The sequence below is a fragment of the Myotis nattereri genome (assembly GCF_964212035.1).
Source record: "Myotis nattereri genome assembly, chromosome: 2".
Taxonomy (NCBI): Eukaryota; Metazoa; Chordata; class Mammalia; order Chiroptera; family Vespertilionidae; genus Myotis; species Myotis nattereri.
Genome location: NC_138076.1, coordinates 62,496,780 through 62,511,333, shown reverse-complemented (window position 1 = coordinate 62,511,333; position 14,554 = coordinate 62,496,780). Strand labels below are relative to the sequence as shown.

The 14,554-nt window shown below is 36.4% G+C and overlaps 1 protein-coding gene across 1 annotated transcript in view; it reads left to right on the top strand.

Annotated features, from left to right (window-relative positions):
* The window catches only part of PIBF1 (progesterone immunomodulatory binding factor 1), a 223,918-nt gene that overhangs the window by 128,039 nt on the left and 81,325 nt on the right, over window positions 1-14,554 (top strand). Inside the window, exon 13 of the mRNA XM_081084193.1 lies at window positions 5,693-5,783. Coding sequence (XP_080940319.1) covers window positions 5,693-5,783 — 91 coding nt within the window. The remainder of the gene's footprint in view (window positions 1-5,692; window positions 5,784-14,554) is intronic.

The following is a 14,554-nucleotide window of genomic DNA, read 5'->3' as shown; positions in this document are numbered from 1 at the left end:
ATATATATATATATATATATATATATATATACACATTTATGTATATATATTTATATATATATAAATATATATAAATAGATAATATGCAAATTAGCCAGGATGCCATAACAGTCATGACTGCTCAGGAGGAGGCTGCATGCGCAGGTGGGCGGGAGGGGACTGCTGCGCAGTGAGGCAAGCCACGGATGGCTCAGGCCTGCAGAGGCCTGCGCGTGAGCTACAGAGGGAACACCTTTTCTGACTCTCACTGTCTAAGTTCCTGGTACGCCACTCACAGTGTTCTTGGTAACTTGTGTAATAAGAATCCAAGAAGGTGATCTAGGGTTTTTCCACCTCACTCCTGGAGGAAAAAACCAAGGTCCACTACTGGAGGGGCTAAGAAATGTCATATCCTGCCCTAGCTGGTTTGGCTCAGTGGATAGAGCCTTGGCCTGCCGACCGCAGGGTCCAGGTTCGATTCTGGTCAAGGGCATGTACCTAGGTTGCAGGCTTCTCTCTGGTCGGGGCCCAGGTCAAGGCTCATGCAAGAGGCAATCAGTGGAAGTGTCCCTCTCACATTGATGTTTCTCTCTTTCTTTCCCTCTCTTTTCCACACTCTCTAAAAATCAATGGAAAAATATCCTCAGGTGAGGATAAAAAAAAAAGAAAGAAAGAAATGTCATATCCTATGAAAGACACATCTTGAAAATGCCTAAAGAAAGTTGTCATTTTTTTGTGGTGAAATGACTGGAGTCCGTGTTGATGAAAACACCTTGTGGCTGTGGTGGCTGGCAGTGGCAGCAGCAGCAGGGTGATAGGGGCAGTGCCTTCCCCTGATCAGCCCGGTTGCCTCCTGCAGAGGGAGGCCAGACTGTGGCTTAGGCCTGCTCCTCAGGGAGAGCAGGCCTAAGCTGTCAGTAGGACATCCTCTGAGGGCTCCTGGATTGGAGAGGGTGCAGGTCAGGCTGAAGGACCCTCCCTCACCCTTGCACAAATTTCATGCACCAGGCCTCTATTCTATAAATAAACCTATAGCTAATATCATACCTAATGATTAAATATTAAATATTAAACCTTCCTTTAAAGAAGACATCAGGGCAAGAATTTATATTTTATAACTTATATTAAACATTGTAATTGAGCTCCTACACAGTAATATAAGACAAGAAAGAAAGAAGTATAAAGATCAGAAAGAGTAAAACTGTTTTCAAATTCCAAAGCAATCACAGTATACCGATAAGTAAATTTCATAGGTATACTTAAGATTTGTACCTTTTGCTATATGTAAATTTTATTTTTTACAAAAGAACTATAATAATCTTGGTGAGGATTAACAACAACAAAAAAGAATTAGTGAGCTCTTTACAAAAGAACTATACATAAATATTAAAGTGTAATTGATGATTTGCATGTGGAACTGTTGATGTTTGAAGAGCAGATGTCTGCAACATACTTTGAAATGCACCCAAAAAATAAGATAGATTTTTGGGTCGATATGGGAATGAAAAGATGTATGATAAATATAGTACAGTTTTTAATTTAGAATCCAGATATTGCATATATGGGTGTATACTGTACACCTTTTTCAACTTTTCTGTGTAAATATTTTAAATAAAATCTTTAGCCGAAACCGGTTTGGCTCAGTGGATAGAGCGTCGGCCTGCAGACTGAAAGGTCCCAGGTTCGATTCCGGTCAAGGGCATGTACCTGGGTTGCAGGCACATCCCCAGTAGGAGATGTGCAGGAGGCAGCTGATCAATATTTCTCTCTCATTGATGTGTCTAACTATCTCTCTCCCTTCCTCTCTGTAAAAAAATCAATAAAAATATATTTAAAAATAAAATCTTTAGAAGAAATATAGAAATTATTTTTTTGCTATGATACTGTATAAGCCAATTTAAAACCATCTTAGAATAAAATATATTTACCTGTACTTGGAAGATCAAGAAACTGGGCTCTTCTCTATCCATTCATATTGGAAGTTAGAATATTTTTATCCTTGTTTAATACTTATTGATTAACCAAATTTTCAAAGATGTAAGCAAAACATCCTTTTAGTACAACAATGTGTACAATATTCAAGGGCTTACCATCTAATTCAGCTAATTTCAGTTGACATAATGATGGTTAGACTTTATTTATTAAGGTGTAACCATGGCAAATTACAGTATCCTATTTACACTTAAATTGCTTTTTATAATCAAATAAATGTGTTATTTGGATATTTGAGTTTAGTTTTCAACTCTCATCAAGTTATTAGAAATACAAATATTGCCTAGAAACTAAGTAAATTCAAAAATAAAACAAAAATCAGATTTCTAATTGTCAAATTCAGGGCCATTCTACCCATTTTTGTCCTACTTGAAACCTTTGCTAGGCATTTGTCACATTTCTCAGAACCCTTTCTTGCTTCTTGATTCACTTGCCTCTGATTGTTTCTACTCCATCGCTTTTATTGCCTCTTCTATCTAATTGTAATAGTTCTCAGGGGTTTTCCCCCTCATCCTCTTCAGTTCTGGATTATCTTACCTCTTTCCACAATTTCAGTTACTGTCTATAGGCTAGGGATTCCCCAGTTCTGTATGGAGTTCCTTCAGTCGTTAAATATATTATTTCTATTTTCTCTTTCCTCCTTGAGCCTTACTAATTTTCTTGTATTGTTATTCTATTAATAATGTTAAAGCCTGTCTAAGTTTCCAACTAGTTTTTGTCAGTCTTGATTCCTCCCTTATTCTATCTACTGACTCATCTCACTTTCACACGTGTTCAGTTGTCTAGAAACCAAGTTCTTTTTTCTATCCTCCATTGCTATTATGGACCATGTCTCAACTGGTTACTAGTATAAATTATGAGGAGTTCTTTGTGCTACCAATCTAGGTCACCTTTTTCTCCATTATTGGAATTTTTCTTCTACAATGTTAGCATCAACAACAAAAATCTATTGGTCATATAACCCACCTGTATTAATTTCTTATTGACTGTAAAATAAGTTCTGGACTCCTTAGCCTAGCAAACAAATCCTATTCACAGTTAGAACTAAGCCTACCTTTGTACTCGAGACTAACTCCAGCCACTTTTCTCACAATTACTAAAACTTGACAGCTCTGACTTTACACATGTAATTCCCTCCTGCACTTTCTCTATGAATGTTAGTCTCCCCACACCTTTCTAATTCCTTTAGCATGGGGAAAATGGTGGTACTGAGCTCCTAAGACACTTATAACTCTTTTTAAAAATATGTTTTTAGCCTAGCCGGCTTGACTCAGTGGATAGAGTACTGGCCTGCAGACCAAAGGGTCCCGGGTTCGATTCTGGTCAAGGGCATATACTTTGGTTACAGGCTCCTTCCCAACCTGGACCCTTGCAGGGTGAGGATTAATAACAACAAATATATATATATATATACATATATACATATATATATATATATATATATACACACACACACACACACGCATATATATAGTTTTTATTCTAACTTCCAATGTGAATGGATAGAGAAGAGCCTAGTTTCTTGATCTTCATATGTATGTATGTATATACATATATATATGTATGTATATACATACATATATATATGTATATATATGTATGTATATACATATATATATATATATATATATATATATATATATAAGTTTTTATTGACTTTAGAGAGAGTGGAAGGGAGAGGGAGAGAGAGAAAAACATCGATCAGCTGCCTCATGCACACCCTTCACTGGGGATTGAGCCAGTAACTCAGACATGTACCCTGATTAGGAATTGAACCAGTGACTTCTTGGTGCATGGGACGACACTCAACCACTGACCCACACCAGCCAGGCTATAGCCATAACTTTTTAACTACCATTCACCATGTTGTATAGTACATTGTTTTTGTAATTAAATCATCACTAAAATAGTTATCCCAGGAGTTATTAATTCAGTAAGTATTAAAATCCAATTTAAGATGTCCATTAGTATCTAGCTGATAGGTTTTTTAAGATGTTAACTAAATTTACCCTTTCCCTTCTGGATTTAGAACTGCATATTTAGAAGAGACAAGAATAAGATAGATATCTAACTGCCAACTTTAATTCCTATAGAGCTGAATTAGAGAACTCAAATTTTTAAAAAATATATTGTTATTGATTTTGAGAGATAGAGGGAAAGAGAAGAGAGAGAGAAACATCGATGAGAGAGCAACCTTGGCACTGCTCTGACCAGGAATCAAACCAGTGACTTCTTAGTTCCTGGTTGATGCTCAGTTGTTGACCACACTGGCTAGGCATAGAGCTCAATTTTTATCTGAAGCCATGATAGCTGATATATTGCCAATGGCATATATCATTTCTTGCTTCCACATGTCCCTCACAACTAATAATCCTACCTCTGAAAACTAATCTTGGTTCACCTTGAAAAATAGGGACAAAATTGAAGGAAAACACTTGGGACTATTCCTGAAATTTTTACTGTACTACAGAAGGACAAATCAACAAATAAGTGCATATTGAATTTGTAATGCCAATTTACAGTAAAATTGTCATTACATTTAAACTTTTTAGCTATAAAATATTAACCTATTAGTTAAAATTCCTTTTGGGAAGTGGTGTGACAATAGCAGAATTTAGAAGAAAATGGTTTTGCTGAAACTTTTTTATAATTAAAAAGAAAAGTCCATCAATACATTCTTAGTGCTGCACATTTTCTTCACAGAGTATTCTATTTAAGTGCTGAATTTCATTGTTACAAGTTAAGGTAAAGTTGTTCTACTGATAAAATAATGAACATCTTTTCTAATTAAAAATAGTCATTTCTTTTTAAAGAAGGGAAGTAATAAGATTGATGTTATTACTTTTTTATAATTACACTAGAGGCCTGATGCACGAAATTCACGTCAGGGTCCCTCAGCCCACCCTGCACCCTCTCCAATCCAGGACCCCTCGGGGGATGTCTGACTGGGATCGGGCCTAAACCGGCAGTCGGACATCCCTCTCGCAGTCCAGGAATGCTGGCTCCTATCTGCTTGCCTCCCTGCCTGCCTGATCGCCCCTAACTGCCTCTGCTTGCCGGCCTGATTGGCGCTAACTGCTCCCCGGCCTACCGGCCTGATCGCACCTAACCGCCTATGCCTGCTGCCCTGATTGCCCCCTAACTGCTCTCCCCTGCTGGCCTGATCACCCACTAACTGCTCTGTTCTGCTGGCCTGATCGCCCACCCCCTAACTGCTCTCCCCTGCTGGCCTGATCACCCTTTAACTGTTCTCCCCTGCTGGCCTGATCGCCCGCCCCTAACTGCTCTCCCCTGCCAGCCTGATCACCCCTAACTGCCTCTGCCTCGGCCCCGCTACCATGGCTTTGTCCAGAAGGATGTCCGGAAGACATCCAATCTAATTAGCATATTACCCTTTTATTAGTATAGATAACATTTTCACGCAAAAAGGCTTTGAATCATTTAGAATAAAACATCTGTATTATTATGTTTTACAACAAGAAAACTTAACATGGCCTATGGTGTAATCCCTTATACCTTTTAAAAATAAATGGAACAAACCCAAGCAAATATATACTTTAGGAAATATGCTTCTGCTTACAAATGGCCTGTTTGAGATTACACATTAGCCCTTTTTTAATGTTCTTATGTTTCCTAAGTCATTATTATGACCTCTTTTATTTTGCCATCCTTCTTAAGGGAAAAAAACTATTTCACATTATACACTTTTAATATTTTCCAGTTGAAAATGAAGATGAGGCTGAAAGGGTTCTTTTTTCCTATGGCTATGGTGCTAATGTTCCCACAACAGCCAAAAGACGACTAAAACAAAGGTAAAATCAATATATATTTGTTTTACTTACCTATTTGAGCTAAATGTAATTACATTATGCTTTTTGATAGTGTGCTGAGTTGTATGACAAAATAGTTACTTTCTTCTTAGTATGCATAAATATTCAATTCCTCACAAAATAAAACACAGTAGGTAATGCTCTTGTCTGCTTGGCTCAGTGGATAGAGGGTCAGCCTGCAAACGAAGGGTCCTGGGTTCCATTTCAGTCTGGGGCACATGCCAGGATTGTGGGCTCGATCCCCAGTAGGGGGCATGCAGGAGGCAGCTATCAATGATTCTATCTCATCATTGGTATTTCTATCTCTCTCCCCCTCTCCCTTCCTCTCTGAAATCAATAAAAATATATTTTAAAAAAAAAAAAAACCAGTAATAATGATGTATTTTATGTATTTATAAGTGAGTTTAATGGTCAGTAGAGTAGAAGCATACTAGAGCCCTAACCGGTTTGGCTCAGTGGATTGAGCGTCAGCCTGCAGACTGAAAAGGTCCCAGGTTCGATTCCGATCAAGGGCATGTACCTTGGTTGTGGGCACATCCTCAGTAGGGGGTGTGCAGGAGGCAGCTGATCGATGTTCCTCTTTCATCGATGTTTCTAACTCTATCCCTCTCCCTTCCTCTCTGTAAAAAATGAATGAAATATATATTTTTTTTAAAGCATACTAGAATTTCTCTAAAATTAGATTCATGATGACTCCATTTTAATTTTTTTTCAGATTAATTTCAAGTGAATTACAAATGGTTTTGTACTAATAATTTTCAGTTAAAATTAATTATGCTTTATGCTTTATTTTCCCCTCTTTTTTTTTAATTCACCTGCTTACATTCCTTAACATATACTTAAGAGAATAAAAGAGGGCGATCAAGATAGATGGAGATAATACAAATGTTGTAGATTAAAAGTATAAAAGACTTTGTAAAGACCAAGAAAATTTTTGAAAGATACATTAGTTATCTTGTGAGATATTACTTAAAGTACACTGAGAGAAAATTGTACCTATATTAATCAGTTTTCTAGTTGACCTAATACCTACCTCCTTTAGCTCGCCTGAATTCATCCTGCTTTACAAGAACATCTCACTCCCCCTTTCACTACCATTATCAAGTCTAATTGTTTCTACCAGACTTCTAAGCCCTTCCAAGTAGCCCACCTCTCCAGCCTTTTCTGCCTCTTTACACAGAATGAGAGTAGTATGTATCTCTGCCTTTAAACATCTGATTTCCTCATATTGTATACAAAAGAGCATTTCTCTTATCTCAGTAGCACTCATTTTTCCTATTATTTCTTCAGCTGGATGGAAAGTTCCACAAGGTCAGCAACTACATCTTGTTCTTGTTTATTCCCCACTGTCTCTGCCTTGGAGATACCTAATAGAATTGTCTCTTCATCTGACTATTTGAGGACTCAAAGCTGCTTGTTTATCTTTTATTTTAGTATGAATTGATTTAAACCTTTAGAGACATTACATATTAAGAAAAACAATCCATCTTAACATCAGTACTTTTGTAGAAACTTTGAAAATGGCTCAGAGAATGAAATGTCTTTATGGCTATCTAATAAGATATAGACCATTTTATGAGAAGAGTTGCTTAAACTAAATACCTGAAAAATTTAGATCAAGTATAGATTACTAACAAGTATCAATTAGTAGTTGGACTGGTTCATTTTGTCTGATAAAGATACAAGTATTTCTGAATTATGTATTATTTGAAAAATGGGTTATAGTCCCATCACATTCCCTTTCTTTCCCAAGTCCCTCCAGAGATCACTAAAGATAACCTAGTATATTTTGTAATTTCCAGCATATCTCTCTTTTTTGAGTATTTTGTTACCTAGGGAGAAATAAAAACATACATTTGTGGACAAGTGATTTCTTTATCAGTGGTAAATGATCGCTAAAATACTAAATATTGAAATTTGAAGGAAAAATTCCATTTTCTTCTCTATTTTAGCATCTGAATCCTTCAAAAGAAGCTTGTCACAGAAAAAAGAAAATGTTACTATTGTAAGCTTTCTTTCTTTAGCCCAAATACTGAGTTCCTCCAAAATTGAAAGCAAGTATTGCTTATTTTCTTAAAAATTTCCAAAACAGATATTAACTTCTTAAAATTTAGAGTGAAGATTTAAGGAACCACAACTGATTCATATTCCAATAATCTTAACTGTCCAAATATTTCTAAAGATTTTATCACTGAGCTATCTATGTGCCTTGAACAAGTGCCTAATGTGCATGCTATTAATATCTCCTACCAGCTGGTGCCAGACATTCTTCTAATGGTGAACCAGAGGGTTATTTTGAGGAAGTGCTTCTCAGGTCATCTAAACTGAGTGAAGGAAAAGTAAGTCTAGATATGCAAGGAGGACATTTATGCATTCCTTTGCCCATTCATTCAACAACTTTTATTGAGTGCCTACTGTATGCATAAAATTGACCAATGGCACAGAAGATCCCTGTTTAGGGTCTGGTGCATTTTTTAAGTTTACAAAGTCCATATTTGATTTCTTATCGGATATTTGTAAAGAAGTCCATAGCTTTGTGCTCTGTTTAAATTAAGGTAAAAGCAATATATCCTTTGAGAAAATCTATATTTGGGATTAAAGCAATAGAAACTTGAGGTATATTATAAAACAGCTTAGTTAGAATAGCAAATGAAATACTTACATAATAAGGTTTTCATTATACCTCAGTTTATACCAAAATATATTAAAATTTCAAAAGAACTTATTTCCTGACTAGTACACAATATATTCTATTCATACTAAATTGGATTTGCATCTCATATATTCAACAACCAATTTAGGTATTTTAGTATCATACCTAATTGGAGGGGATTACTTATTATAAAAATAATACATATTTATTTTAAAAAATTAGGAAAATCCTGGTAATTCTACTGTCTAAAGATATTATTCAAAAATGTATACAGATATATATTTTTTCCTACATACAGTGTAGAATTTTATTTTTTTCTTATAATTCTACCTTGAACATTTTATGTCATTGAATAGTCTTTAATAAGATAAATTTTATTGGTTATCCAAAACTTTAATTATTTAGGCCTTCTGTATTTGAGTGCCATATGCTGTTAATAAATTGGATAGCCATTGAAATTTTTCATTAGTTGCCTATTGCTACCCAAGCTATATTATGAAATTAAAATGAGAAAATGGATGCAAAGTTCACAGAGTGCCTGGCATAGAGTTCAGTAAATGTTAGTTTGTTATGCCAATTAATGTTTCTTAAAGTAAATTGCATAGTTGATTTTTGAGCCAGTGTACAAAAATGTTAACTAGGCACAATTTGAGTTTTTATTTATAACAATTTTGTTTTAAATGTTAATGAGACTTCTTGAAATAATTAGTAGAGACACGCCCTGGACAGGAAACTAGTTTTGAGTTTTGAGATTCACTTTCTTTGTTATCAGTCAGTTTCTTCCTTCCTTCCTTCCTTCCTTCCTTCCTTCCTTCCTTCCTTCCTTCCTTTCTTTCTCTCTCTCTCTCTCTCTCTCTCCCTCTCTCTCTCTCTCTCTTTCTTTTTATTGTTTAAAGTATTACAAATAGTAGTACATATGTCTCCTTTTATTACCCATTGACCTTCCCCCGGCCTCCCCTACCGCCTGCACATGCCCTCCCCCCCCCCGCCCCCCCCCCCCCAGTGTCTTGCATCCATTGGTTATGCTTATATGAATGCATCCAAGTCCTTCGGTTGATCTCTTACCTCCCACCCCCCCAACTTAAGACATACTGTAATGCCAATCTCCAATAAAGAAGTGGCAAAATTTGCTTTTCAGAATTCGTTTGCAAAATAATGCCCCAAAATGTCTGTTAAGCACATCATAATTAGTAAATAAGGTTAATCACATTTTGAAGTTTCAATAGAGATTGAACAATAAATATTATGTTAAACTCTTCTGAACAAGGTTGTGGAAAGTTGAAAGAGCTTACACAATTACAGAAGATTAAAATAAAATGGGCACTTCTTGACTTGACTAAACTTGAAAATCTGAAGTAATGTTTTTGTTTCGGTCATGATTACTTTGAAAACAGCAAACAAGATTTTCTGGTTACATGTTTTGGTTATGCTCTTTAACCTGGGTAACACCCAGGCACTAACATGGTCTTAGTATGTGCTTCACTATTTGTTTTCACAGATCTGAATGTGGAGACTTCTCTTCAGGTTTTTAAACCTTTCAATTTGCAAGATTAATACATACTGTAGACCTTTTATTTGGGTTTCTAGCTAATTTTATAAAGAGCTTTAAGTTGAAATTTTCACAGTTGCCTGAGCTTCACAACAAAGGAAAAAATAAAGCCGGGGAAACTTTTATTTCCTCTGGGAAACTTATTTCCTCTAGCAAATTTTTGTGCATAACAAATATTTGTTTTCTTCGCCTTTGTTCTCATATGTACGAATTTTCATTTTTATCTTTAGGGAAAGCTGCACTTATTTCATATGAGTTGGTTTTAGGGCTAATCCTTTAAAAAGTTGATGCTGGTCTATTCATGATCAACTTGAAAGTTCAAACCTACAGAAGAAACTAGGGAAAGTCTCATATAACATAGATAATCAGCTTGTGACCTCCTGGCTCATAGGCTGATGCTCAACCACTGACCCACACCGGCCAGACAGATGCACCCTTTTTATGAATCTTTATTCATGCCAAGCTTATAGGGATAGAACTCTTACCTGCTAAAACTGAAAAATATATAAAGCCAAGTGTTCTTTCAGACCACATAACTAATTAGCAAGCATATAAATAAGTGTACTTGTTTATTTGGAGTTCTGATAATAGTAAGAACCATAGAAGGACTTGAGACAGACCATCAGTCCTCCATTATGCTTTGGCATCTGAGATATAAATAGAGGTCTGCCATGTTCACATTGGCTGGGCTAATTTTTATGAAATTGGATGTACTGACTGTTATTGACAGATCCAAGAGAATAACTTACATAAGAAGTAATGAGAGTGCTAAGAGTTAACACTTAGCAGAATAATTTTACCAGATAACAGGTGAAATTTTGGTTTCATATTTAAATACAAAACCATACTCTGTTGTACTAGATTCAGTTTATGTGAATCTTAATCTTTACAGGTAAAAATCACATGGTAATTAATAGAAGTGCAAAGAAGAATTGTGTGTTGTACCTACTTAATTGTCTCAGTAGATAGCCTGTAAAAGCAGTGGTTTCTTGAGGAGTTCAATAGTTCTATACAAAAAGATAAGTAAATAACCTTTACTTATTTTCCCTGACTGTATCCATAGTTACTCATTATAAAGAATTTGGAAAGGATTTGTTTTTATTATATGTGAATTGTAGTTAAGGAGACATAAACTCCAATTGAGCAATTCATTTGTCTTGCTTTGAATTTCAATTAAACTAAACTCCTCCTCCTCGCTTCCAACTTCTAATATCTAAACAATTTCTAAACAGAATCCACCAAATCCCTGACCACAACAATATGCCACATTTAAAGATTTTGAAAGTTGGAACATGGAAGAGGTGAATTGGTATCTGTGACATTTGCCTTCTTCCCTTATTAACTTTGGGTATTTATTACTAGTTCAATGCTTAGATGCTGAGCATTAGTTGTACTTTAATATTGATACTCTGTAACCTTGGAATATGCTTTCTAGAAATATGTTCATCTGAACAAAATTTACTTAAAACAAATTCAATTAGAAAATATGTATTGAGTGTCCACTTTGTTCAATACACACTACAGGAGATCAGACCCTTCTCTTCACATAAGTTGCATCTATTGGGGGAGCAAAGATGAACACACATGAAAAAAATATCAAGAAACGTCCAAAAATATGTCATTTAGTGCTACACTGTGTTGGAGATGAATAGAGATCAGTGGATGCTAGTCAGAAATTGAAGAAGTGAACTTAAAGGGAGTCTTTAAGAAAAGGTGGGCTCTCAAGTAGTCGAATAACCTATCTTCTTTCAGACTGAGGAAAGCAGAAGTATAGTGGAAGAAGCATACAAAACATATTTGTGGGACATTAAGTAAAGTAGACATTAGTGGAAAATAAGGTTGGCTCAGTTGAGATTATAGGAGGTCTAGATATTTTTAAATAATTTAGATGGAGAGTAGAATTAACCATGTAGGTAAGATTTGAAGTGGGTGGGGGAAGGATATAAATATCAACTCATTAAATAAGAATTACAAATATGTGACAAACATATATGAAGATGTTTAACCTCATGAATAAAGAACTTCAATAATATTCTATTGTTTATTTATAGGGTTAAAGATTGATGATGTCCAGTGTTGGTTAGGGTATGAAGAAAACAGAGGTCTTATATAAAGTTCACTCATTCAATAGTTTATTACTGAATTATTGTACCAAGTATTATTCAAGGCATTTAGAATACATTAGAGAACAGAATAAGTAAAAATTGCTGTACTTGGAGAATTGTATTCTAGTTCATGAGAATTTAAACTTGTACAATCTTTCAAGAGGAATGTTTGAAAAATTATAATTTATATGTGTTTTAACTCAGTCATAATGCTTTCTGAGGAAATAACAGTATAAGGAGTGGAAAGTTGTATATATGCATTTATTTAGAACTTTCCATAGGCAAGTTCACTGTTGTGAATGCTCTAATTTGTCTTTTCATTGATGAGTTCTTTATATTTTATGCGTACAAATCCCTTATTAAGATATATATTTTGAATTTTTTTCTCCCATTCTATGGGTTGTCTTTTCACTTTCTTGATGGTGACTTTTGAAGCACAAAACTTTAATTTTGATGCAATCCAGTGTATTTAATTTTTCTTTTGTTGCTTGTGCTTTTAGTGCCATATCTGAGAATCCTCTAACAAATGCAAGTTAATGAGGATTTATTTCTCTGTTTTAGCTCTTATATTTAGGTCTTTGATTTACTTTTGAGTTAATTTTTTATATCGTGTGAAATAAGGGCTTTGTACTACTTTTAATGTTGCTACTAGAAAATTTTTTATTCTGTGTGTGGCTTATATTATACTAGAGGCCTGGTGCACAAAAATTTGTGCACTCGGTGGGGGGGGGTGGTGCCTCAGCCCGGCCTATGCCCTCTTGCAGTGTGGAACCCCTTAGAGGATGTCCACCTGCTGGCTTAGGCCTGCTCCCTGGGGAATCAGGCCCAAGCTGGCAGTCAGACATCCCTCTGGCAGCCCGGCAGCCCTCAGGGGATGGCCACTTGCCAGTGGGGAGCAGACCTAAGCTGCAGTCAAACATCCTTAGCACTGCTGAGGAGGCAGGAGAGGCTCCCACCACCACCGCTGAACTGGCAGCCATCAGCCTGGCTTGTGGCTGAGCAGAGCTCCCCCTGTGGGAGCACACTGACCACCAGGGGGCAGCTCCTGCATTGAGCGTCTGCCCCCTGGTGGTCAGTGTGTGTCATAGTGACCAGTCATTCCCAGTCATTCTGCTGTTAGGGTCAGTTTGCATATTACCCTTTTATTATATAGGCTAGAGGCCTGGTGCACAGGTGGGGGCCGGCTGGTTTGCCCTGAAGGGTGTCCCGGATCAGGGTGGGGGTCCTGCTGTGGTGCCTGGCCAGCCTGGGTGAAGGGCTGATGGGTGTTTTCAGGCTGGTCACACCCCCTTCAGGGTGGGGGTCCCCAATGGGGTGCCTGGCCAGTGTGGGTGAGGGGCTGATGGCTGTTTGCAGGCTGGACAAGCCCCCCACATTGGGGACCCTCAGCCTGTTTAATTTTTGTTACAATTAAACAAAAATGATAAAAATGAGCAATTTTTTTCTTGATTATGTATATCAATGACTGCAGAAAGGCAGGTTGAATCAGAAGAAACATAGTCATTAATTCAATAAGATATTCACAAACACTTCCTTTTACAAACATTTACTAAAAGCATATAATCTATACAAGTACTAAGAATACACAATTTCGATCTGGAGGACCTAACATTCTATTGAGGAAGGTGGGCAAATAAAAAATTATTGTAGTGTGCTAAATGGTTTGAAAGGGCACACAGAAATAAATACCAATGCCCTTGGGTGAGGGACTGATGGCTGTTTTCAGGCTGGCCACACCCCCTTTAGGGTAGGGGGTCCCCAATGGGGTGCCTAGCCAGTCTGGGTGAGGGGCTGAGGGACATTTTCAGGCTGGCCAAGCCCCCAGGCAATGGAAGCTCCCAGCCTCTCCTTTTTTTCTTTTTCTTTTTATTCTGGGGTTTATTTACCTTCTATAATTGAAACTTTGTTGCTTTTGAGTGGAGCTCAGAGCCTGCGGCAAGCTGGCTTCCTCCATCACTGGAGCAAGCAAGCCTTAATTTGCATATAGTCGCTCTGATTGTCTGGTGGGCGTGGCTTAAGGCATAGCGAAAGTACAGTCAATATGCATGTTTGTTTATTAATAGGTAAGATTCCTATTGGACAAAATTGGCCTAGACCAGTGATCTCCAAACTTTTTTATGTGAATCCCTATTGGGGAAAAAAATTGAGCATGCACCCACCAATAAATATATATTTATAGATTACATACTTAATATAATTATTAACATATTATAATTAACATATTGTGTACATTATAATATGAAACCTACACAGAAAATTAAAACTTAGAGATACATAATAGTAAAGTAAATGTAAACAATATTTTCCACACTTCAATGGATTATTTCTGCCATAACTACTTTTGGAGACCACTGGTCTAGATTATAACCTTAACCTTATCTAACTGCTTCAATTCTTCTTCCTTCTCTAAACCATCATCCATAATATTGATAAAGGACTCTCTCAA